Raw genomic sequence first — 26,433 nt, 5'->3', positions numbered from 1 at the left:
AGGAACCTTCTGGAGTTTTGACTGGCCACTTTAGAAAAAATAGCAAAGTCCTCAGGTTGAGGAGCTTTGAAAACATTTTAAGAAAAATGAGTAATATACTATTGCTACCTCTTACTAATATTAAATTTGATCAGTTTCAACATTTGACTAGGATAAAAATGCTTAGTAGCACCAGGTGTAACGTACTCTAATAATCATTAGATTTTAGTATACTTTCAATACCTTTACATAAAGCGTATTTCATGATTATTGAATCTATTTCTATTGAATGTTTATTTCTATTTTTAAATAAATCAGATACTAATTTAATCATTTAAAAATTAAGTTCTTCATGTAACAAATATCAAAGATGTTTTGTAAGCCACATTCATATTTCAAGTTTTGAGATTTTTGATATGCTATGAATTCTGACATTTAAGTATGCTTGTGGTAAGCGCTTCTATCTGTTTTTTTTTTTTTTTACGTTACTTCAGTTTTACAAAATCACCAAGGCAGATTCACTGTTGTTGTCTGTACCAATAAGTATTTGAATTGTAGTTAATCTAACATATTTGTAAAGGCATGAATTCTTTTGAAAACAACGTTTTTGTTTATTTTTATAGTGTAGTTTGTATATAAAAAGCAGTTACATTTTTAAAGAGAGCAAATGAAATTCTCTTCACTGATGTTAATAATATTTAAAGAATAGGCTAAAATCATTATCACTGGGAATAACTTAAAATAATTATACTCATAAAATATTCCTTGAAATTTCGGACAGGTGGTGTAAGTTTTGAGTCTGTGATAAGTAAGAAATTTTCTGTGCAGGGTTTGAAGGGATAAAATTGTATGACCGGGCCTTGCAGAGCTTGTCAGCATTGCTGCTAATCACAAAATTCCAACTTTACTGAGATGTTGGAAGACTCGAAGTGAGGTGTACCAGTACCAATTTTTAATTTACTTTGATTTTTAGAGACAAGGCCTTCTATTGTCACCCCGCCTAGTTTGGAGCTCAGTGTATAGCCATCTCTGCTCACTGTTCTCTCCTGAGATGTGGGTCTATTCTAGTATTGCTACGTTTCTTCAAATGTTCCAAATGTTTCTCCTTTCCATAATGACTTGTTTAGTACTTTGTTGTTAGTTCATTCCTTGATCAGTTAAGTATATCTGCTGAGGAAAAGTGTGGCTATTTTATACTTCTGAGTGTGTTAATGGAATTCCAAAGTCCTCAGTGCTGTCACTAATGCCACTCGAGGACAAGGGACCACTAAAGATGACCTGGGTTGACAATGGCTTTTTTTCTTTAATTTTTTGAATCATAAATCTTTTGTTAATTACAATGTAGTATAATTACCAAGCTATCAAAGTAATTCTATACTTACTTCTTAGCAACTTTATTTTGGTTCTTCTTATTATGATTATATCAGAGAAAAATGAGAATAATAGATAAAAACTAATAATTATAATACTAGAAAATTTTCAAATAGCAGTTTTATGTCTATAGTATATACTTGGAGGTTTGAAGCATCTAACAAGTAAATGATCTCTTTTATTTGAATCTAGTGTCTAAAATACACCCGGGAAAATATTACATTTTATCCACTTATTATTCAGATAGTGCCATGACTCTCATTTATGATGAAGTCTATGAAATCTATATTAAATAAATTGAAAATGATAAGTTGTGAGACTGTATCTGGTTATATGCTTCTATATGAACTTTATAAATGAAGGACAAATCATGTCTCAGTGAAAGATATTTTCATTAATGTCAACTTGAAGGTGAGATTAGTGTCATACCATGAGAAAATTATTTTCACCATTAAATGAACTAATAACATTAGATAATAACCAGTAGACATTAAGACCATTCTGTGTTATATAGTTAACCTTCTAGGTAATAGAAAATAAGTGTACCTTGATTTTTTTCTCTCAATTTCATAATATTTAAAATAATAATGGGTCTGGTAAAGTACTTATTCTGAAACCGAGATGAATATTTATTGAAATTGAGATGATAATTATACTGATAAAGAAAGCATTGTTGAAAAATACACTCAGTATCAAAGCCCAGATTACCTACCAATAGATTCCCTATTAAGATGGGTCTAATTCTATGTGATTTCTTTTGGGGCTAAATAACATTTGATCCTGAATGATAGGAAAGACACTGGTTTTACATGTACAGAACAATCTGGGACGACTTGATTATAGCTCTCTGCGTTTGTGTCTGGTTTCCACCCCAAAGTGATCATTACGTGAAGTCCCCTCTTTACCAGTCACTTGTCAGCTTTGCATGCTAACCTACAGTAAGTGTGTGTTAATATTTGGCAGGATTTTGATGAGAGGATACAGTGTGAGACTGACTGGAGCATCTACATACTGATGAGCACTTACTTGCTAGTCTATACTAATGCTTTAGAGGATGCTGAACAAGTTTAGATGTTAAGCTTTTTAGGAAGAGTGAATGATGGCTAATGATTATTTAATGACAGATCTCTGGACTGAGAGGCATTTAGCACTCAAAGTATACTGCAAAGCCTATTTCTCAAAGCTTCAGACAGGTTTATTTGGTCTCACCTTGAATAGAAGAGTGCCATATTGATTTCATTGGTGTGGATTTAAACACACTATCGGCTTAGAATAGCGCTGCTATGCAGTAGAAAATGATTGTCCTGACCCTTATGGTGACTCGCAGAAATTCTTTCGCATCACCTTGTGAGCTTCAGAAGTGATTATGAATCATTTCCAATATTTGGAGTTTAGTGTATGACTTTGGAAAACATTTGATGTATTCTAACAGCAAACAAACATTAATTGACAGGAAGATTTATGTAGAAGTAACAAAGACTTAAATTTATATTTTTAAATTAGTGGCCTTTATTGTATTTGAAAACCGTTGTTCAGTAGCAGGTGATGATGCTGTAGGTGGCGTGTTGAGTCTCTTTCTGTGAAAGCACTTACATTGGTTTGTTGATGGTAATGATGTTTATGCTAAGTACTTTGCTATATTTTTAGTGTTTTTAATATTCCCTTTGAATTTCCATATAAGATTCATTATAGTTACTTCAGATGTTTGATAGAGCATCCTTCCCAATTTTTTAGATTAACATTATTATGTACAATAGATGAAAATTTATCTTAAGTTTTTTTCTCACTATTTTTGTTTACTTATTATTTAAGGAATGTTAGAATTATACAGTGTTAAAAGTACTCAGTAACATTGGAACCCATTCACATGGGTTCGGATATTAAATATTAATGTTTCTATGCACGAATATCTAGGCCAGTGAGGAGTCTAGATATCAGTCTGGATTATGCCTACTCTTTTTACCGTCGCCTTGTCACTCAAACACTGAACCTCCTAAAGTCTTCCTTTCCTTTGCAAATTTTAATAGCACTGATCTTTTTATTAAAGGGCTTGGGATATAATTATGATGTGCTTATAATTATATTATCACAACAAATACAACATTAGTGGGCGTTTGATATACCTTAAATACAGGTAGAATTTGTTTAGATCCATTATAAAAAATTAGAGATAGACTCAGTTTCTTTGATAGTGGTTTTTTAAATGGGGAATTAATTTTATTCATCAGATTTCTTACATAGAAAATAGTGTTTATTATTGATTTTGTTAAAATCAAAAACATTTGATAAAACATTAGAGAAATCACCTTTTCTCTTGCTAACAGAAAAATAAGTTATGTTTGGAGAAGTTGTAATTATACCTTTACTTCTTTCTTGGGATTCTTTTTCTCTGTGTTGAGTCCTTGAGTGGGGACGGACGATGCTAACACTCATGGTCTTTTGTGGTAGTCGTAAGAATTCTCAGTACTTTTTATCTTCTCTTGACTTGATACTCTTTTTTTCCCCAAATAGTTTCTTAGTTCAGTAAAAATAGTTTAACTATTTTTGGTATGTGTTTCCCAACATTACTTCTTATGTATTTTACAATTTTTTATATATGGGAATTATAACAGTATAGGATTAAGATAAGGGATCATCTGCGAACTCTTTATTATTATTTTTTAACTCCTAGGTCACCTGATGACTAGTCAGGAAGAATTTTTTATAAATTGTTATTTTAGCCGATAACAGAAATAGATTGCTTTTAAACTAGCATCTTGTCTATCAGCCTGAGTACTTCTTTCATTATATACATATATAGGTTGAGACATTAAACATTTCTGTTAGTATTTATTTCATAAACGACCGATTTCCCCATCTGTAGTCACAATACTTCAAGGACTCAGCCGTTCCTGTGTCTCTCATCATCAAGTTAAGATGCACTTGGAATGGCTGGGAAAAGTGTCAAGGCCCACAGGCTGCAGATTGGTAACTGGTCCACATTGTAGATGGAGTTAAAAAGGGAAATCAGGTATAACAGCTTGTGGAAGAAAATCAGTTTTAATATGTGTGCATGCTTCCGGTTAATAACATAGGTTGATAATAAAGGAAAAATGCCTTAAAATGAGAATGTGTAAAACAGTTTAAAAAGTTTAAATTAAAGCCACATGCAATACTTTTTTCCATTGTATACTTTTAGCTCCTTTATCGAAAATCAGGTGCTCATAGGTTTGTGGATTAAAGTCAGGGTCTTCTATTCGGTTCCATTGGTCGACTTCTCTGTTTTTATGCTAATACCAAGCTGTTTTCAATACTGTAGCTCTGTAATAGAGTTTGAAGTCAGGGATGGTAATGTCTCCAGACGTTCCTTTATTGTATAAGATTGTTTTGGCTATCCTGGGTTTTTTGTTTTTCCATATAAAGTTGATTATTGTCTTCTCCAGATCTGTGAAGAATTTTGATGGGATTTTGATGGGGATTGCATTGAATCTATAGATTGCTTTTGGTAGAATTGCCATTTTTACTATGTTGATCCTCCCAATCCAAGAGCAAGGGAGATCCTTCCATTTTCTGGTGTCCTCTTCTATTTCTTTCTTCAAAGACTTAAAGTTCTTGTCAAATAGATCTTTCACTTCCTTGGTCAGGGTTACCCCAAGATATTTTATGCTCTTTGTGGCTATCGTGAAAGGTGATGCTTCTCTGATTTCCCTCTCTGTTTCTTTATCCTTAGTGTATAGGAAGGCAACTGATTTTTTGGAGTTGATCTTGTATCCTGCCACATTACTAAAGGTGTTTATCAGCTGTAGGAGTTCTTTGGTGGAGTTTTTGGGGTCGCTTATGTATACTATCATATCATCTGCAAATAACGAAAGCTTAACTTCTTCCTTTCCAATACGAATCCCCTTGATCCCCTTACGTTGTCTTATTGCTATTGCTAGAACTTCAAGCACTATATTGAAGAGGTATGGAAAGAGTGGACATCCTTGTCTTGTTCCTGATTTTACTGGGATGGCTTTGAGTTTTTCTCCGTTTAATTTAATGTTAGCTGTCGGCTTGCTGTAAATAATAATTTTATAAGCACATCATTTTCCTCCTACATGCAGTTAGAGAATGATGAAACCTCACACATATGAAAAGATTAGAAATGAAAACGTTGTGTAACTGTGTATTAGAGTCAAACTTCCCAGTTCTTCATACTGCCGGAAACTCCTTAGACATGTGATAAAAATGAGAACTGACCACTTGCCGACACGCGTATTCCTTTAGCTCACGACGGAATGGCTTTCTAAGCTTGTGTGATCATGAGGATCAGATAGTCAGTACTCTGTCAGTGACTCTGGACTGTGAGCGTGGACACTGTTCATTTTGGCTCACCTTTTTCTGGAAACTCGAGTGTTTATACTCCTACTTATTTATATTAACATGATTCTTCAAAAATTCCCAAGTTGCCTTTGACTTTTGTATTTTTACAGCCTTTTTTTTTTCTGTATTTAACTTCTCCTTAGTGTTTTTTTTTGTCTTTGAATTTCTTATTCAGTTCTCAGTAATTATACTATATCTTAAAGCCTATCACCTTTTACTAACTCCCTCTCTGTCCCTCTGCTTGTGTGTGTTCGCCTTCACTTGGTTTCCTCCCCCTGCTGAGCACTGGCAGCAGAGGGAGGGAGGTCTGGGTCTGTGATGACTTCTCTGCAGCAGAGGCAGCAGAAAGTCCACTTTCCTCCACACAAGCCTTTGACGAGCAGGGCCTTCTAGTCACATATCGTTGTCTCATTATTGGAAATAAAAGTCTAGAAATTAAAAAAAAAAAGAGTACTACAAATACTTGGTATGTAAACAGATGTCCTTGCTAACACCTCATAGGTGGTGTAAAGCAGTTGTCCCGTTTGGTCTCAGTTTTATGCCACTGATGTAATTGTTATGTGAATCCGTTAAGTGCTTTGTCATTTTACGAATAAAAATGATCCAGGTGTAACCGTTTATTTTACTGTGCTGAAATGAACAGGTATAAAATCTCTGTAGACACCTGACCATCCAGGGAACTGTTTTCAAATCTCTTCAGTATGTTACAGAAACAAAGCTTTCCTATGCTACTCTGTTTTTAACTGAGTCTCATCATAGGAGTCGGGGTTTTAGAGCTACAAGTATGAGAAAAGATTATCTATACAAATGGTGGGCTGCATTCAAATCTGTACAATTTTTATAAGCATGTTTCTGAAAGTTGTCTTTTCTCAAGAAAAATTGTTACAATTTTTCAAATATAAGCTTTTAAAGAATCTTGCTTACATATTTAATTTTGCAAAGTAAGTGGAATCGAAAGTAGAACATTTGCTGGGATTATTGTCTGCAAGTTTTTAATTAATTATCTAGATATGATAGCCACTCACGATGTTTTTAAATCCTTGTGATTTGTTTTTGTTTTATTCTGTCTTTCACAGTGAGACTGTTCGCAGTGAAAGTAAAGACAAGAAAACCAATTAGCCTTTTGATGTTTCCTTAATAAAGGGGAAGCACAATAATACAGATCAGAGAAATCAGCGTACTAGTACTTGTGTGAAGAAAGTGAAACATTGACCTGAATAGCTGGAAAAGCAGGCAGATTGCTGTTCGTGGTTAAGCTTTCTTGGGCATAGCCTCCTGGCATGCGCCTGCTGCAGTAGGCAGCAGTGGTTTAAGGTTTTAATTATCAGAATAATTAGCACAGGACACCGATAACACTAATTGTTTAAAAGTAATTTTAACATGGCCAGGTATTTTTCCTTGATCTCATCTTGACAAGAAATGCCTTCATGCATTTTTAAATGCACTCACATAATACACATTTTTTTGCAGAGACATTACTTCAGAAAGGCTTAATAAGTGAGTGGCCTGAGATAGAGGCATTTGCAGGACCCAGTGTGTTCCAGCAGGGGGCCATCGTGCATGCATACAAATTAATAGCACGTTTGTTTACTCTGTTGTTTTGAGTGGGGAGTGGTGCAGCAGCTGCAACAAAAGCAGAAGCCACGTTATGAGCAGGGGCACATTTCCTCCACCCCACTAGTAGATGAGGAGCACGTTGACAGCTAAATCACAAAACAGCTATACTATGTTTTTAAGACAATGGGAGACACTCCTAGGCTGCTCACACCGTACATGTACCTCCTTAAAAATACCGTGAAAGTTTGAAAATAGATGCAAGTGCTGTGTGACAGCTATTTTAAATTAGGTTTTCTCTTTTTCTGAATGGGGTGAAAAGATGTAGAACATTTCCAAAATGTGTAGGTTACTTCGTTTGCACAGGATGAGTTGTGCATGACTTGGAATAATTCACATAAAATTTTATATTCCTACTGCTACTGATTTGTATGTGCTGTATAAACTGGAAAACTCTAAGTTATTCTAGCAAATGAAGACAACATGTGATACTCTCACTGAATCTCATAGTTCAGAAAAGGGACTAAATTGTAGCATGTGCAATCTAAGGTTCCTCAGATCCTCCACAAAAGCCTCCGAAGACAGATTCAGTACTAGTAACCTGGAGTCTTTAAGTCCTTTCTCACCATGGGTTGTCATAGACCAGTGCTTTTTTATTTAATAAATTCAACTTTCAAATATTCAAGAAAGAAGTGCTAAACTAGACAGCTGAATTTTAATTAGCAGAATATGACCGTAAGTTCCTTTAAAACTAGATTGTTTTAAAGGTGAGTTAATATTAAAATAGTTGCTTCTTTTAAGGATTTTAATATCTATTATTAAAAAGCTTTGTAAAGGCCTATTTGGAAGATTTCTATTTCATATCTTGTCAAGTTTGACATTTTTTGTGACATTGTATTTTGTCCATCTTAAGGAACCCTAAGAACAGCAAACACATATAGAAAAATTTATTTAATCTTAGGTAGAAATAGCGTAGATGGAGAAGTCTTCTTAGACTCATTGTTTTGCCATGTGATTCTACAATGCGATCTACACAATTTAAAGTCTCAAAAATATATTTGTGGCTCACTCAGGCATAATATCTTGAAAATCTCGCTAAGAATGTGATATACTTATGTGTGGGGATTTAATCACATGTATGAGTATCTACATATAGAGTGTTAATTTGATTAGAAATATATAATGATGATGAAAGGGCATATATTAAAAATGAATTGTTAATATTCCATTAGGCACCAGCTCCATCAGTTAAGATATGAGTCAGTCAAGAGGAAGATGGTTTTGATTAAAGCACATGCACGAGACCATTTGACCACCCTTTGAAATCTGATTTGAAAGCCTCTTGATAGCAGATTCACTGTCATGCATCATTTTCAGGTCAAGTTCACCCAGTGTACCATTTTATATCCCTTTTATGGTCAGTATTTGCTAATATTGTCACACAGAGTTTTCAAATGTCTTCAGGCTTGAGAAACTAGAAGTAGATAAAATGAAATTTTTAGAATCTTTCATTAGTCAGAAATAGGACTCTGTGGTGGCTCTGGGAATTCATAGCCTTAGAGCCTTGGCCGGCATGCCAGGACTGTTCTAGCATCACACAGACATTGGAAAAAGTTTACCATTTTTCTCTTAACTATTAAAGCCTAATATTAGCAAGATAAACTTTATTGCAAATAAAATAAGCCTGTAGGAACCAGAATAGAAAATAGTTCCTAGCTTAATCCAGATTAATTAAAATAATTTCATCAGCTGCCATGGGTAGATCATATAACTCATGGTCTTCTTTTTATAAAATGATCTTTTTGGATAAGATATATATTGATAGATATCTTATTAAGTGCAGATTGTTTTTACTTTGTTAGATATCACATTTTTATGCATGTGATTCTAAGACATTATTAAAAGTAAAAAAATTAATATCCATCTACAATGAACAAATAGATATTACTGAATTTCCAAAATGAGCTTTTGAGTACATTTTAATTCATACCAGATTTATGAAATGTTCATATTAGTATGAGCATCACTTGGACTCTTTTCTGTACCAGAGTTTTCTGACAAAAATTGCTGTTCTGTGGCCAGTGTTAATGTACGGGCTTTAAAAATCTAAGTGGTGTGTTTGTGAAGTGCAGCTTGTTTTGCATATTGTTTACAATTTGAAGGGAAATCCCATTGAATTCAAACACATTGTTCATTAATTTTAACTAGAATTTACTTAGATGAAAGTCAACTAAGAAAGCATTATGATGTTCAGTCCTAAACAAAGGATCAATGACTTAAAAACAGTTTTCTCTGCACAAACCACAGAGTTCTTAGAGTATTTTTATCAGAGTAGTAAATTGGTGGTATCTACTTCTCTACAGTTTTAATACCTAATACAATAACAACCTTCTATCAATATATGGCTAATTGCAGATATAAAGTATCTGCTGGTAGTCCATCTCTCATAAAACCGCCTTTAGCTTTAATTCAAATCCATTGATTCCTATTCCAGTTAAAGCTGAAGAACTTAATATGTCTTTTAATCCTTTTATTGTAAGCTAGGATAAAATTAATTTTACCCCAGAACTGCACAAAGCCAATTAACATGATCTTTAGAGTTTTTTTAGTAAAGTGCTTCAAATTGTTAAATTTATCTTGACCTCTCAGTTGCACTCTCTGACTGCTTTTTAAATGAAGTAATCAATATCTCACAGCCCTTGTAATAGCTTAAACTTCTCAAATATTTTACCTGTGCTCTAGTTAAGCTGTAAGCAAAGTGTTTATTCCTCTTCCTGTAAATCTGAACTCAATTATGCTAAGTCTAAAGACAATTATGTACTTTCAGAAACCCTATGAATTAAATGGTTGTTTTAATAAAATCAAAACCTCATGTTGTGTTCAGAGTAACCCAATCCTAAGGAAACATCATGTTCACGCAGAATGTGCTTTCTGTTCGCAGCTTCAATATGAGACATTTATGTCCCTCACCATTCAGTTCCTTCTATTTTCTGTACAAGCTAGTTGAAGGTATTAATTTTCTTACTGTGATAGGGTGATCAACCGTCCTGTCAAGAAAATGGATCTCTATGTCACCCGTTAGCATGATTAAATGGAGCCATGTCTCTGTGGGGAAAAAAAATACTGGATTTTCATGAAACTGTAGGAAGACCTACTTTTAGAGAATTATTTTTAATATCTTCAAATCTCCCTATTGATTGACAGTTTTACTTATAGGGCAGTATTGCAGCTAATTAGCACATTATTTCTTTTTACCAGAAAATCCAGGTCAGCCCAATAAAGGAAAGACATTTCCAAATCTGAGGAACGAAACGAGGGCGTGCTGTTATTTTTAGCGCAGTCCCTGGAATGCATCTGGCACCTTCTGCCATCACTCATCAGTTCCTGTCTCTTCTCTTTTTATTTCCTTGTTTACAAAGATCTATCTTTTTACATCTGGATGCTTATCATAATCAAATTTCAGCATCAGCAGTGTGACAATGTTACTATGAGCCCAGGTACATGCCAAACTCAAATTACACCAAGTGATGTAATTAAAATTGTGTACTTTGGCCACTTAGCAGAGGGCACCTGTTACAATACTTACTATTAGTTTAGGGATAAAATGCATAAGTGACTGATAGAAAGTACCAAATTGAAGTAGTGTAAAGTCTTAATTCCTTCCCTAGGGGTGGGAGTTAAGACAAGATTGAGGCAATTAAACAGAAGGAACATAGTGAAGGTGGGGGCCAGGGTGAGAGTGGAACTCTCTGAGCTCCCCTTGTTTGATTTCCTCCTGGAAGCTGACCATGTGTACTGCTGTGCCCCTCCCCCTCCAGCCTGGTGCTGCCGAGGCTGAGCGGCTGGGGTCAATGCCTTGCCTATTGATCAGTATCCCTGCAGTCCCTTGCTCTAGCAGCTGCTTCATCGGCTTCTTTCAGGGCCTGCTTCAGTACATTAGAATAGAAATCCATAACCAGAGCTGTGCTCATCCAAGCAGGGGAAGAAACTAAATTAAATGGTATAAAACAATCTTGGATCAGGAGTTTGTGCCAATTCATCTTGATCTAAGATGTCACACCGGGCTCTCTGTCTGAGCACCTGGGCTAGAGGCAGCCATAGTGAAAATAGATGGAGCTGCGATCATTCATTTGTCAGCTAAGGAGCAAGGCAGCAGTTAGCAATTCCCTTCTGCAGAGGTCAGCTGACGGAACAATCAGTGCAACTGCGGAATAGAGCTTTCCTTTGAACTATTGTTGTGGAGCATGCTCCTGCTGTGCGTGGGGGAGGGGAGCAGGTTGTTTCCTATGCCAGACCACCGTGTAAAGAGTAAAGCATCCAGTACTACCAAGAGGAATCTAGATGCAGTCGCCTGTGCCCCTACTCCATGTGTCCCTTAAGTACGTAAATAAGGGTGATTTTTCAGTGAATGCACCGAGATCTAGGTTATCACGCTGTTAAATATGACGTCTAGAATGACGGCCCTTTCAAACACAGACGAAGTGACTACTGATGTTCCTTCTCTTTAGTGCTGTGAAGCTTATACATTCTTTCTTTTGCTTTAGGACCTGTTAATATTTCTAGTAAATATTCCTTCTGTCTTTAAAAACAGAAAATTGCCGTGAAGTGGGGAAATGTATGTAATAGTGTAGTTTGGAAAATGTTTCTTAGTATTAAATATTTTTAAACATCCCAAGACTGCAGTTTTTATAGGAGATGCAAGAAAGGAGATGTGATTTTTTTCCCCCCATGGCCTTAGAAGTTACAAAGTCATTTTCTAACAGCCTACATATGATCTGAAATGAACACGTATAAATTACACAGTGTAGGAAAAGGGGAAATAACAAAAAATGTCTGGGTATATTTTAAGGAATAAACCTCTAAAGAGTTAGGGCTATTAGCAAGGTGTTTCCATCTCTTGGATTGGTGACATATTTTTTTATTGCCCCACCTTGTGCCCCAGTGCCATTTTCTGAAAATAACTATTCTTTCTGAAGTGCATAATCTTGACTGTTCTTCTGACCACACATACTTTTTGTTTCAATATCCTTTTAACTTGCATTCTTATATTTTGGTTTTTCAGGTTGCTTATCAAGTGTCCCACAAATGAAAAAAATTTCCACATCTTATGAAGAAAGAAGGAAGCAGGCCACTGCTATCGTCCTCCTGGGAGTGATCGGAGCGGAGTTCGGAGCTGAAATTGAGCCACCGAAACTGCTGACCAGACCTCGGAGTTCCAGTCAGATTCCTGAAGGGTTTGGTTTGACTAGCGGGGGCTCCAACTACTCACTGGCCAGACATACTTGTGAGTTTTCAGATTTCTGATGCCGATCACCTTGATTTGTAAGACTCTTTGCCCACAGAACGTCAGGATATTGAATGTGTCTTGCGTTTTCAGCTACTCTGTAACACTAAGTGAGGAGACGCCACCCCTCTGGGTCCATTGCTCTTCAGTCGTCACTGCATGATTTGAGTGTAAAGTTACAACTTCATGTTGTCAGTGCTTCTCTAAGAGAACAGGAGATTTGTGTTCTTGAGGTTTTGATCAGGAGTCTTCTCCAAAATTTATGAAAATGTGTGCAAGCACACATGCCCACACTCGCGCACACACATACACACACATGCACACGCATATACTACAGCACTCACTCAAAGGGAGTAGTTTTTCTGTAGCCAGATTTGAGTGATCATGGCCTACAGAACACGGAGCTAGGTTAACACAGGTCCCATGTTCTTCTATGGAAGTGGTTTCATGAAGTTTTTCAGTAACAGATGAAAAAAGTACTAAGTTGAGGCAATTGTTGGCAAAATCAGCAGTTAAATTGTACAGTCCTCAGAGGCTGTCTGATGAAATCTTAGCTCGGGGTTGATGGAAGCTAGTGATCTGGTCAGTTAATAGACTCCACAAGGTTTTTAATCTCTTAGTTCAGTGGTTTTCCATGTGTGGATCTCTATCCCTCTAACAAAACCTCTACCATCAAAAATATTTACCAGTAATAGCAGCAACAAAAATACAGTTAAGAAATAGCCACAGAAATAATTTTCTGGTTTGGGGGTCACTGCAACTTGAAGAACTGTATTATAGGGTCACAACATTAGGAAGGTTGAGAACCTTCCTTAGTCACAGTGTTTTTAGTCTGACGTCGAGGTGGGCTAGGAGTGGCTATTTAGGGAGGTGAAGCTAGCTCAAAATAAGATAACCAGCCTCTGGGTCTGCACCACCCTAGCCTCTAGATGCCAATGCACTTCTAAGCAGTAGATCAGCGTTCTCAGACACAGCTGTTACCAAGCTTCCCGGCTCACAAAAGCTAGTCTCAATAATTTCTGAAAAAAATTGGCACTTGCATAGGATAGGATTGAAAAGTTGGAGATGGGGTAGAATACAGAATGGAAAAAAAACATGAATGACCTCTGTAATTTAAAAAAAATCCAGTAATATTTTAAAACTATGTCAGTATTGGAGTTAGCTCTCATGGGTCTTGCATTGCACAGCTGCCTGCACCTCTGAGTGCTGGGGCAAAATGAATGATCTCAGGTGTTTTGTACTTCGGTATTTGATGTTGGAAGTCCTTCAGATAAGACCAGAGTACTCTTACCTTGTCAAAAAAGCAGTTTTAATGAGTTGGGACGTCTTTTTACTTATCGTATTTATTGAAATAAGGTCTTACTATGTAACCCTGGCTAGCCTGGAACTTATAAAAATCTGCTGGGGCTAAAAAGTTTGTCATCAACCCCTTCTAAATTAAGGCAAACATATAATCCTACTGATCATATTATATGTTTTATTTTTAAACGTCAATTATTTTTAATACGTGTATGTGTGACGGGTAAAGCATGTGCACCTGTGTGTAGGGTGGCAGTGCCTGTGGAGGCAAAAGGCATCAGATACCCCTGGAGCTGGAATTAGAGGTGGTGGGTGAACTACCTGGTATGGGTGCTGGGAACCAAACTCAGTTTCTCTGATGGAGCAGCAAACACTCTTAACCACTGAGCCATCTCTCCAGCCCTGTTCATTTATTTTTAATTCATGTATATATGTGTGTAAGAAGTTCCCGTTGAAGCAAGAAAGGGTATTGTGTCCCCTGGAGCAGTTGTGAGGCCCGGATGTGGATGCTGGGAACTGAACTCACTTCCTCTGGTAGAACAGCAGTGCTCTTAACCACTGAGCCATCTCCCCAGCCTCCACAAGATTAAACACTATGGGAGTTTGACCTTTATGCAGAGGAAAAAGATAGATGGTACTTTAATAATCACCACAGTGGAGAGCTTCACTGGAACTTTGCTTCCTACTTTTGCTGTACCACTGAAATGCCACATTCATTGCTGTCATTGGGAACCTGGTCTATAGACTTAGCTGCAACTCTGCACCTTTCTTCAAGATTTCTAATTCAACAAACAGATACTGACTGCTGATAACTTCTCGACTCCTATTGACACTGAGATTAGAGAGAAACCATACCATCCCCAATAAAGCAACTCATTGGTACTTTTTAAGTTTTTTATAGTCATAAACTTAGTCCTCATAATTCATCCTGTAACTCGACACCTCTGTCTCCTCCATCTCTCAAAGGTAGGGACATGCAGGCAGGCTTTGTTAGCTTCAGCAAATAGTATTTCTTATTTCAGCATTGCTCATTGTTTCTGGAGCCCATGCTTTGGCCATCGTGTGGTCCCAGAAGAAGAGGGCTGTATGATGAGCGTGCACCATGTAATAGTCGTCTCACTTAAGAAAAAGAAAAGTTTCTTTTTTCCTAAGACCCTCCTTTGATCTTCTAAATAGAACTAAGACTTCTTCATGGTGGCTCAGCCAGAAAGTAGTGAGAAGTAAACCTGAAATCAAGCTTGTAATCTGGAACCTTGTGTCTTTTCTATTCTCCACCTGGACCTACTGCGTTACCTCTCTGCAAAGCATGGCATACTTCCACCCTCGGTTCTAGCCTGCTTGGCTTTCGTTCTGTATTGAGTGCATTGTTCTTAGAGGGCCCTGCTTTCCATTCCTAAACCCTTATGCAGACCTGTTTTCTCCTGTTGGGGCCTCCCAGCTTTTGAATAGGAGATCATTGGTAAACTTAGTGTTTATAAGTGATTACGATTATTTTTAACTGTTTATGTCTTAAAAGTATTTGCTCTGGACTGGCTGAGGCAATAGGTTCTTGAGTTGAAGGCTTAACTGTACTATGGAATCATTCTGTACACAGTCTGGTCTCTGTACAGAAAACCTATCTCAAAACACCAAACCAGAACATTCTGTACACAGCCTGGTCTCTGTACAGAAAACCTATCTCAAAACACCAAACCAGAACATCTTTTATATCCATCTTTTAAAACCTCCCTTAGGATTTCTTAACATGCTGTCATGGTTACATGCTTAGAAGAGACTAATTATGTCCAACATGTTTTGTAATTCCTCATTCCTAACCCTTTGTATTGACCATTTCCCACAGCCTGAATGTCTACCTCAGTGCAGACACATCATGAACTAGTAGATTGCCGATTGATTTCATCTAACCCGTTAGTTAGTTGCTCCATGGATTAATTTATAGCTCATTATTCAGAATTTCAAGATTTCTACTGCTATGCAATGTTGCCTTTCCACCTGTGATTTGTCAGTACACAATTCTTGGATTCATGCATCTGCTTCCACACATCTCACTTTAAATGTAATAAACCAGTTGTGAGCTGTAGGACTCTAACTAGGAAAGAGGAACAGTATGGAGAAAGGGAGGTCTTAAAGTTGTGGAAGAATAGAAATGGACATTTTTTTTCCCCAAAGAAGCTTTGATGATTTAAGAAGGAATTTTAAAAGATGCTTCTATTAGGCAGGGTTCTTTAGAGGAACAGAACTGAAAGAAGGAAAGAATTGATTAATTAATATAATATATGTTAAAATGTATATTAAAAAGAAATTTATCAGAATGGCTTGCATGCTGTGAACTGGCTATTCCAACAATGGCCTTTCACTCTTGCCTTTAATGTAGCTTTTCCAGAATGGAGTTGTACTTCTGCAGGTCTCTACTCTGAGTATTGCCTGCACAGTAGGCAGAATCACCAGAAACCCGGCCCCTAGTCTTCTCCTAGTCAGCTGAGCTCTGTGACTCTCAAGATTCTTAGAAACCTTTAGACTGCATGTCTGGAGCCTGTCATTTGTCACCGAGTTCATTCTTTTCCTTTGTCTATATATCCTGTGGTGCTAGCCGTGGTTGATTTTACTGTGCAGCTCATTTTGTTTTCATTTTACATACTAGCCATAGTTCCCTTTCCCTCCCCTCCTCCAGCTTCCCTGACCTTCTCCCCCCACCCTCCAGCCACCCCTCAGAAAGAGCAAGCCCTCCCATGGGGAGTTAATGAAACCTGGCACATCAAGTTCTGGTAGGACCAAGCTCCTTTCCCCCGCCCCCCTGCATCAAGGCTGATCAAGCCATCCCACCATAGGGACTGGGCTCCGAAAAGCCAGCTCATGCACCAGAAAAAGGTCCTCATACCACTACCGGGGACCCCACAAACAGGCCAAGCCACGTAACTGTTACCCACATGTAGAGGGCCTAGTTGCCTAGTTGAGTCCTATTCAGGCTCCCCAGCTGTCAGTCTAGAATCCATTAGCTCTCACATGGACCACAGCTGTTTCTGTGGGTTTCCCCATCATGATCTTGACCCCCCCCTTGCTCATATAATCCCTCCTCCCTCTCTTTGACTGGACTCTAGGAGCTTGGTCCACTGCTTAGCTGTGAACCTCTGCATCTGCTTCCATCCATTACTGGATGAAGGTTCTATTGTGACAATTAGAGTAGCCACCAATCTGAGTACAGGAGAAGGCCAGTTCAGACACCCTCTCCACTATTGCTAGGAGTCTTAGCTGGGGTCATCCATGTGGATTCCTGGGGAATTTCCCTAATGCCAGGTTTCTTCCTAAGTCCACAATGGCTCCCTCAATCAATATATCTCTTTCATTTCTCTCCTACTCCATCCTTTCACCAACTGGACCATCCAGTTTCCTCATGTTTTCAACTTCTATCCCCTCCCTTCTAGCGCCCCTAATTTTCCCAGGAGGTCTCATCTATTTTCCCTCTCCAGGGTGAGCTATGCATCTCTCTTAGGGTCATCCTTAGTACCTGCTTCTCTGGGGCTGTGGATTGTCGCATGGTTATCCTGTACTTTGCATCTAGTATCCACTTAGAGTACAGACTGTGTTTCTCTGTCTGGGTCTGGGTTACCTCACTCAGGATGTTTTTTTCCTAGTTCATCCATTTGCCTGCAAATTTCATGATGTCATTTTTTTTACAGTGGAGTAATACTTATTATGTAAATATACCATATTTTCTCTATCTAGTCTTCAGTTGAGATACATCTAGGTTGTTTCCAGGTTCTGGCTATTACGAATATTGCTGCTATGAAAATATTTGAGCAAGTGTCCTTGTGGTATGATTGAGCATCCTTTGGGCATATGGCCAAAAGTGGTAATGCTGGGTATTGAGGTAAATTGATTTCCAATTTTCTGAGACACCACCATACTTATTTCCAAAGTGACTGTACAAGTTTGCACTTCCACTAGAAGTGGTGGAAGAGTGTTTCCCTTACTTGCTGAGCTCATTCTTTTGAGAGATGCTAGAAGCAACCAGTTGGCATCATTATTTTCCCACAAATTGTCAAAAAGTGTTATGTATAAAGTCACTAAATTTCTTGCTCTTCACAATAGGTAAATCAGGATAATCAGATATATTTATCATGATAAGTTCTTTAAACAGTTCACACCATGAAGTTTTAGTGCTCTTCATGCTTCTAGAAGAGCTTTAGTAACTGTAGCTGATAGCATATTAGAAAGTTTGTTCCAGATACAAAAATAAAAATCTTCATATTACTGTTTGCTCTAGTACTACCATCTGTGTTAGTCAGGGTTCTCTAGAGCAGAGGTTCTAGACCCATATATATGTGGGTCTCAAAGTACCTTTACGGCTTGAAGAAAGCCATGGACTGGAGTATGCTGTTGTATGGACGTTTGCAGTGTCCATCCTTCTCTGATCCTAGGATAGCAAATAAAAGTTACCTAGATGTTTTAACAATCTAAGTGTTTTAGGACCAGGGTTACTCTGAGAACTTTGGATAATAAAAGAGACAAAGATTCTGTTTCTTTGGCCATTTGTAATTATAAATATTACATTAACAGAAAATGATAGATTTTCAGAGTTTTCTAGCAAGAAGCTCTATGTCAGATTAAATCATGCAACTTAGAACTGACTCTAAAATGCTTTTCCTAATTTTTTAAAATTAGACTCACCTTATATAATTTTAACTTAACAGTATTTGTGTGTGTGCTTGCATTTCATGTGGGTGTACATGTATGTGGATCAGTGTACATATGTCTGTGCATACATATAAAATCTAGAAGACATTGTTGAGTATCATTTCTCAGGGAATATCCACATTTAAATAATTTTTTTGAGATAAGGCTTTCACTGGCCTGGAACTCAACAGGTAGTTTGGGCTGGTGCCAGTTAGCCACGGATAGCTATTCATCTGTACCTCCCCAGAATTGGGATTATAAGCACATATCTCCATGTCTGGCTCTGTTGAATTCATATTCTGGAGCCTTAACAGGTCCTCAGGCTTGCAAAGCAAGCAATTTACAAACTGAGCTATCTTCCCAGCCCAAATATGTAATATTATAAAAATAATCATAGACTTGCTTTTATCTTCTACAACATGACCCTGTATTTTGTTCAAAGATCTTGTGTTCATTGGGGGATGGACTAGCCTACACTAACAAATGATTTTTGAGACCTTTATTTTTCAAATTGGAGATCTTGATTAAATTTGTCATTTTAAGTCTTGTTCTGCTGTTTGGAAACAGATGTCTAAATGTCCTGTATCTTGTTTAGCTTCTTTCAATCAGTCATGCATAATATTAATCTACTTAATGCTATCTTCCTATTATCTGTTGCTTTTTTGTTATATTGGCATTTAGAATGCATTGCTACCATTAAATATCTATTCTATTTGGTGTCTCATTGAATGAGTAATAAGTGTTATTTTAAGATAAAGCCATGCAATGTTTGATTAACTTTAATTACTAATTGTTATAGTTATTTTCTTTTGCTATAATAAAACACCATAGCCAATGCAACTTAGAGAAGAAACATTTTATTTTGTCTTAGTTTTTGAGACAATTGGAGTATTTAATGGCAGTGACAGCAGTATGCATGAGAACTCATATCTTGACTTTATACCTCATATATTTATTGAAATAACATTGAAAAAAGCTAGAACAACTCTAAAATTAATAAGAGGCCTAGATTAGGTTACACTGTTACCTTATACCCCTGAGCAATTTAGTTCCTTCTTGGTTGCAGTATACTCTTTAGAATAAGTGAGGGGACCTGGTTTCACTTTAATGTCATCTTTGACCCAATGAGTCTGCTTCCAGGCATCAATCATTCTTGAAAGTTCACCTCCATCTTCTCCTACTCTCCTCTCCTTGTGATGGTGAATTCCCTCTTGTTTTATATAAAATGAATTCAGTGGAGAACCTTCTTCCTCCTTCTCCTCCATCTTCTTCTCCTCATTCTCTTTCTTCTTCTCTCCTCCTCCTCCTCCTCTTCCTCCTCTTCTCATTCACAACTGGGGCTTTAGGCTATTTTAGAATAGTATTTATGGTATTACCTTGTAGAGTTTTTGCTCCATTTGTTTTTGGTCTCCTCTGTTCATTTTGTAATTGTAGAATTATGCTGGCACATCTGTAGTAAATCGTTTTGATCTCTCATTGGATTCTTGACTTTGGGCAGGTGTCATAAGTCATTTCCCTAGGCGGCAGACTCAGAAGTTGATTTGTGACCAGGACTATTCCCAAGATCAATAGCTTGAAGGGAGGGAAAGAAGGAGAATAGACTAGGGGAGACATCGAGCTGAGCTTCAGTTGCAAAGACAGCCTTTGCTGATCTTAGGGAACCCTGGGACTGGGTGACCCTTTAGACTTCCTCCTACTATGGCACAGGGCTCAACTTTAGTAACTTATGGCACTTAGTCACCAAACCATAGGTGCTCTGAGAAGAGGATGTGACATAAGGCTGCTCTCCTCGGTGCAGACCCTGCAGAAGGACTAAGACATGGGAACTGCTAATAGCCTCAGCACTTTGCAGGAGTGTCCTCAGTCCTGGAAGCAGGGGTGGATGGCTTTCCCAGATTCTACTGCGTTATATTACGGTCTTGCATGTACTCTAGTTTCCCTTTTTATAATAACAGTAATGATTAGAGCAATGAACCTTTTAATTCCAACACTATAAATATTTCTTGGTGTACTTTAAGGTAGGCATTTTTCATTCTCAACTGACATGGTATGAAGCACATTACCTACTGATGGGTTCTGAGTGCTTCCTGTTTGCCGGGGCGTCTCGCTCCACACTGCGCATGTGCTGCTTTAATCTGTTATCCTTTCAAGTGCATAGATGTAGGACCATCTCCTGAAACACAGGCAGGCTCTCAAGGGCACCTCCCCAACAGCCATCAGTTGCCAATAACTGCTCAGCTAGGAGTGGTGGAGCTTCGGGAACCCCTCCCCCATCCAGGCTAAGGTTAGACTGGCTTGATTTTGTATACATCTTGTATGTGAAGCGTCCCTAAATTCATTTGTGCAACGGCCCTGTCATGTCTAGAAACACTGCTCACAGCATCCCTCTACTCCCTCATACTCATCATCTCTCTGATGCTTCTTCCCCTATGAATCCTGAATCTTCCAAGGAGGGATGCCATGTAGATCTCCCATGTAATGCTGGGCACTGCAGTCTCTTAGTCTCTGCATGTTGACCAATTGCGTGTCTCTGTATCCATCATCTACTGTAGAAAAAAGCTTTTCTTATGAATGTTGATTTCCACACTAATATATGGGTATAAGACAAGCTTTTATGGAACATTTTAATATTACATCTATTAAATAACAACAAAAATATAGAAACAGGTTCTTCCCTAGGGCTTATGACCTACCCAGTCATTGTTTCTTGGCCTACTTAATAGTACCAGGTATGAATTCTGTCTTGTGGAGTAGGACTAAAATCTCACCAGAAAGCAGTTAGTTACACCCATAACATCTGTGCTACAATTGCACCAATAGGCACATCTTGCCAGGCCAGTTGTTATTATAGCTCGCAGAGCTCTCTGCTGGATAACGCTTTTGGCTTCTTTTCTTCCCAGTAGCATGCATAGAGTTTTCAGGGGAATGCCCACTTGATTCTCTGTTTTATGATTTGAGTTTGTGTTGTCAGTTATAGAGTCTTACCATTAGATTATGGAAGATAATGTAGGAAAAATAGTAATAGCCTATTTGGGGGAGGGGTCTGTAGGATACCACGGACTCATACCTGGCACTGGGCTGTTTGTATGATAATGTATAATACCTGAGAGAGGAATTACTCCTTCTTCCCTCCCATAGGGGGTTAATCTTTCAACACTAAAATGTCAAACAGACTAGAACACCTGTGTTCTAATTTGGTGCCTTTTTTCCATTTCACACAGCTTTTCTCAGTTACAAATAAGCAAAACTTAGATGTCCTGGTGCAAAAATTGAGGGCGTTCAGTGAATACCAGGCTGCCTAAATCTCACTTAGGGAGGTGCTGGCACTGATAGGATACAGAAATATATAAAACCTACACACATCTATGTACCTTAAAAATGACTTTTATCCTTGCTTTGAAAACTTAGATTAGGAAAAGTCATTTTTTTTCTCTACATTTGGTCACTAATTGTTGCTATATGCATATATATACATATATACATACACACACAAGTATATATCCCTAAGTATAATTTGTTTAATCTATATAATGTTTCTTGTATGCATGTTTTCAGGGCTGACCATTTGGTTTTAGATAATCAATTGGTGGGCTCTTCCTCTCAGCATTCCTTAGTCGCCTATAGTTTTTTGAGTCTTGTTGAGTCCATCCGGGCTTTCTTCAGTCCACATTAGCATGCCTGTTGTTTTTGACCTTGTTCAGTATGTGTTTAGGTAGTCATGTGGGAGAGACTTAATGGGTGTAGCTTCTAACATTCCTAGGAGACACAATCTCACTTCAAACTCCTATGCAGGGATGGGCGCTATAGGCTGCAGCACTGGATGTGGGTCATGAGCTAGATCTGTTGAGTTAGGGGGGTTTCCAGAGGGGAGGGTCCATGCGTACTCACCTAGATAGGCCCTCGAGAAGGATGTGCAGGACCTACCTGGGTGGAGAGGTTAAAATAATTGTTTTTCAGTTACCATAACTTTAAAAAACCATATAGAACTACATCCCTCTTGATGAACTAGAGTACTACCAAGTGAAAACTTAGATGCTAGCTAGCAAAGGAATGGTTTTAGTTTGTGAATCTGTGTCCAGAGTTTTATATTGCCATGGTGCTGCATATGCTTGATTTGTTTTGTTATAGTCTCCTTTGTGAAAATAATCCTCCAGAAACCCCCGTTCTTTCTAATCCTGAAGAGTATATTAAATGAATGTATTAATATGGATTAAGATTGATTTTATAATGAATCTCTTTCCTAAATGTTATTACATATTTAAATTAGAAGAATTCTAAGCCAGATCTCAAATAAATCCCTGACCCGTGTTTGTGTTTGTGTGCGTGTTCACGCACACGTGCATGTGTGCACATGTCCGCGCACACACATTTGTGGTGCTGGAGACTGCACAAGCATTCTCTCACTGCAATCATCCATCTCAAATACTGTATCAGCAAGAGTAGGCCAAAGTCAATAGTGATTCTTGCAAGTTACACAAAGATTAGCAATAGTCACAAAAAGACACAGATGTATCCCCAAAGATAGACAGTAGCATAAGATGGATATTCTCACTATTCAGTCATTAGCTTGTGTTATTGGGCTACTGTTCTGGCCATAGAGATCACATATTCATCCCCGCCCCCGCCTTAACTCTGGGTTTTAATGCATGCTGCAGTACATTCTTTTCCTCTCTGCATCCCATGTCCCTTACCAGCTCTTCTCATCCCTTACCTTTTGAACACCTCCCTCCCTTCTCTAATTTTGGTTGTCGCTCTAATTGCCATTAGTCTGAATGTAAGCAATGGGTCTTCTCCCCTCTGGCACTGCGCTCAAGTCACAACTAGGGTCTTTTAACAGTGGAGTTCTTGGGGCCTTCTGGAGTTTCTCTTGCTCATAGAGTGAAGAGTGAGATTTGGGTATCTGGGTGTTTTCTTTTAATATATAGGTTTTTATCCTGTTTTTCAAGCTAGTCTCATATTCACAGTCTGTCCTGTTAACTTCTGAGTTTGGGGATTATTGAAAAGTAACCCACATCTGGCTGCCTGTGTTAGTTTTAAAATCATCATAGATAATTTTGGTATATAGCCAGATTAGAAAAATTCAATAAAATATGGAATCTTTTATAGTTATTTTAAATTGAGTGTTTTATGGTACTTGTTCTGATCATTAAATTACCTTACTGTAAAGATTATACGTTTTTGTTAGATTTTCAAAGAGAAGAGATAATGGAAACTAATCAGGATGGATAAATGACACTTATACTACCACTTGAGCTAATTAGTTAGATAATTCAGCCATTTTTATTATACATTAATTATTCTGAAACTAAATAGCTTTGGTTTGAACCTTTTCCTAATCACTTAGTAGCTGCATGACCTTAAGTTATTTCTGGGTTAGTGTTGAAATAAAGAGCGGTGGGGCTGCGTCCCCAACACCCCAGCCGCTTGGCTAGCTCATGCCCGAAATAACAACACACAAACTGTATTCATTTAACTGCTTGGCCCATGAACTCTAGCCCTTACAGGCTAATTCTTGCACCTGGACTAGCCCATTTCTAGTAATGTTTGTAAGCACCCCAAGGTGCACTTACCAGGAAGATTCTAGCCTATGTCCATCTTCATCGCGTGTGCCTCAGAGAGCAGAGCTATCGCGTCTACCCGGGAGAGCTGAGCATGGCGTCTCTTTGGGAGCAGAGTAGAGTCTGACCTCACTTCCTCTTCCGCCCAGCATCCTATTCTGTTTATTCCGCCCACCTATCTTTTAACCTATCAGGGCCAGCAGTTTCTTTATTGCTCAGCCAATGAAATCAACAGATTGATATGACACTCCCACATCAGGTTAGTTTCCTTAACTAGGAAATATAATACACCTATTTTTCAGAGTTATTGCAAGGATGAAGTAACCAGCGTATGTAAAGCATTTTGAAAGACAACCTGAGACAAAGTTCATTCAAAATTTTAGGTGTTATTGTTTCTAGATATATCTGTAAGATAAGGATAGGAAATAGCTTTTTTACAAATATGATCATGTTGTCTGAGGTATCTCAGATTATCATGCATGAATTTCTCAGGTTCAATCCCCAGCACCTTATAAAGTAGGTATGTGTCACAAGCCTGTGATCCCAGTGTTCCAGAGGTGGAGGAAAAGGATAAGAAGTTGAAGATCAGACTTAGTTGCATATGGAGCTCAAGGTCAGCCTGGGCTAGAAACTCTATCCCTAGTTAAAAAAAAACAAACAACATAATTTACATATATAGAGTTATATTAACTATATATTATAACTAGAGATATGTACATACATTCACATGCATATATATGTGTGTATATACATACATTTATATATTTGTGTATGTGTATGAAATTAAAAGCCTTTAGGGGGGAAAGGATTTATTTAGCTTTTAGGTCATTATTATTTTAGTCCATTTTTATAGAAGTCAGGGTAGAACTTGAAAGCAGTAACAAGAGACAGGAACTGAGGCAGAGATCACAGAGGAATGTTGCTTTCTGGCCTGCTCCCTATGATTTGCTCAGTCCAGGGCCCCTGCCCAGGAGTAGCACTCTTCCTAGTGAGTCATTCCTCCCACGTCAATCATTCGTAAGGAGAATACCCTAGAGATTTGTCTACAGGCAATGTGATGTGTGCATTTTTTTTCTGCTGAAGTTTCTTTTCCCAAACAACTTGTGTCAAATTGACAAAAAAATAACTAGGACAATTGATCCCTTGTGAATTTGACACACCAATACATTACCATTAAACCATAACCTTTCCTTTCTTATCCCCAGGATCTTACATTTATCACTATCACAGCATACAACATAGTATAAATTTAGTTTCTTTTAAATATCCAAAATATATCTAAATATTCAAAGCCATTTAACATTGGACTTCTGTAAACTAAAAAATACATTACAGCTTCTTGTTACAAGATTTGGAATATAGCCGTGATTTGATCAGGATTCGCAGTGTATCTGCGTAAGGATATTTCTAAAAGCAGCACCCCCCATTTAACATATGAAAACTAGAAGTTATACATCCTTAAATATCAATTGTAATAAACATTCCTGATTTTTCCTCCATGCAAACCCCTTCTACTTTATGCGTTTATCTGTCCCCATAATGATGTTACATGATTTTTTTTAGGGGAATATAAAAGCACATCTGTTCACTGAAGATTAGGCATTGAAAGAACAAAGAAATAATTCCAACCATATCTAGATAGGTGGGTGAAGCAGTGGGTTTTAGGGGTTACTAACAGCAGTGTGAGTGAGGGGTACTGAGCACGAGTGACTTCTTTAACAAAAAGTTCTTCCTCACCCAGGATGACAGTGATTCTTGAGATCCGCCTGACTCCACCCCTGTGCAGTGTCCCTGCAGATAGATTCCTTAGGCTTCCTTCTCCTCCCAGGAGAGAAAGTCTCAATCCAGAAGAAACAGCTGTATTTCCTTTTGTTTGTTTGTTTCTTCATTTTCTCCAATTCATAGTGAATCCTCATCTTTCTTTCTAACCAGTTACATCAGGAAGTCTTCTAGGCTGAACCTTAGAAATATACCCAGAATTCGTCAGTTTTTTTAACCACCTTTATTCTCATTGCGTGTAATTGCTACCTTATTTTCTCATTCATATATTTGGCAAGCCTTCCTACTTTTATCACCATTGTAGGCAGTTTTAGCTTAGCATCCTTGATAGTTATTCTTTTACTTCTTGCTGAAAGTTTGACCATGTCCAATTTAATTTGAAAATCCAACGTCCTGTGAGAATTGAGATCTACTACTTCCAGCATTGTTTCCTGCACCTTCATTGCTCCTACTCAAAAGTAACTGGACTTTCCTTCTTCTGGAACTGTCTGTCCCCTGAACCCATCCCTGCAGGCTTCACCCCTTCACTTCCTTTGTGCCTCGGCGTAGATTCCGTCCACCCCTAGATTGTCCATACCATGTTGTTTGATCTTT

The 26,433-nt window shown here is 37.8% G+C and overlaps 1 protein-coding gene across 2 annotated transcripts in view; it reads left to right on the top strand.

Moving 5' to 3' along the window:
* The window catches only part of Wdr7 (WD repeat domain 7), a 266,283-nt gene that overhangs the window by 145,186 nt on the left and 94,664 nt on the right, over positions 1–26,433 (top strand). For both annotated transcript variants that reach the window (XM_050157965.1, XM_050157966.1), the window contains exon 20: positions 12,308–12,529. In XM_050157965.1, the coding sequence (XP_050013922.1) occupies positions 12,308–12,529 (222 nt within the window). The remainder of the gene's footprint in view (positions 1–12,307; positions 12,530–26,433) is intronic.

Source organism: Alexandromys fortis, unplaced genomic scaffold (assembly GCF_014885135.2).
Source record: "Alexandromys fortis isolate MF-2015 unplaced genomic scaffold, M_Fortis_MF-2015_v1.1 scaffold_94, whole genome shotgun sequence".
In the NCBI taxonomy this organism is placed as follows: Eukaryota; Metazoa; Chordata; class Mammalia; order Rodentia; family Cricetidae; genus Alexandromys; species Alexandromys fortis.
This window is presented reverse-complemented; position numbering and strand designations above follow the sequence as displayed.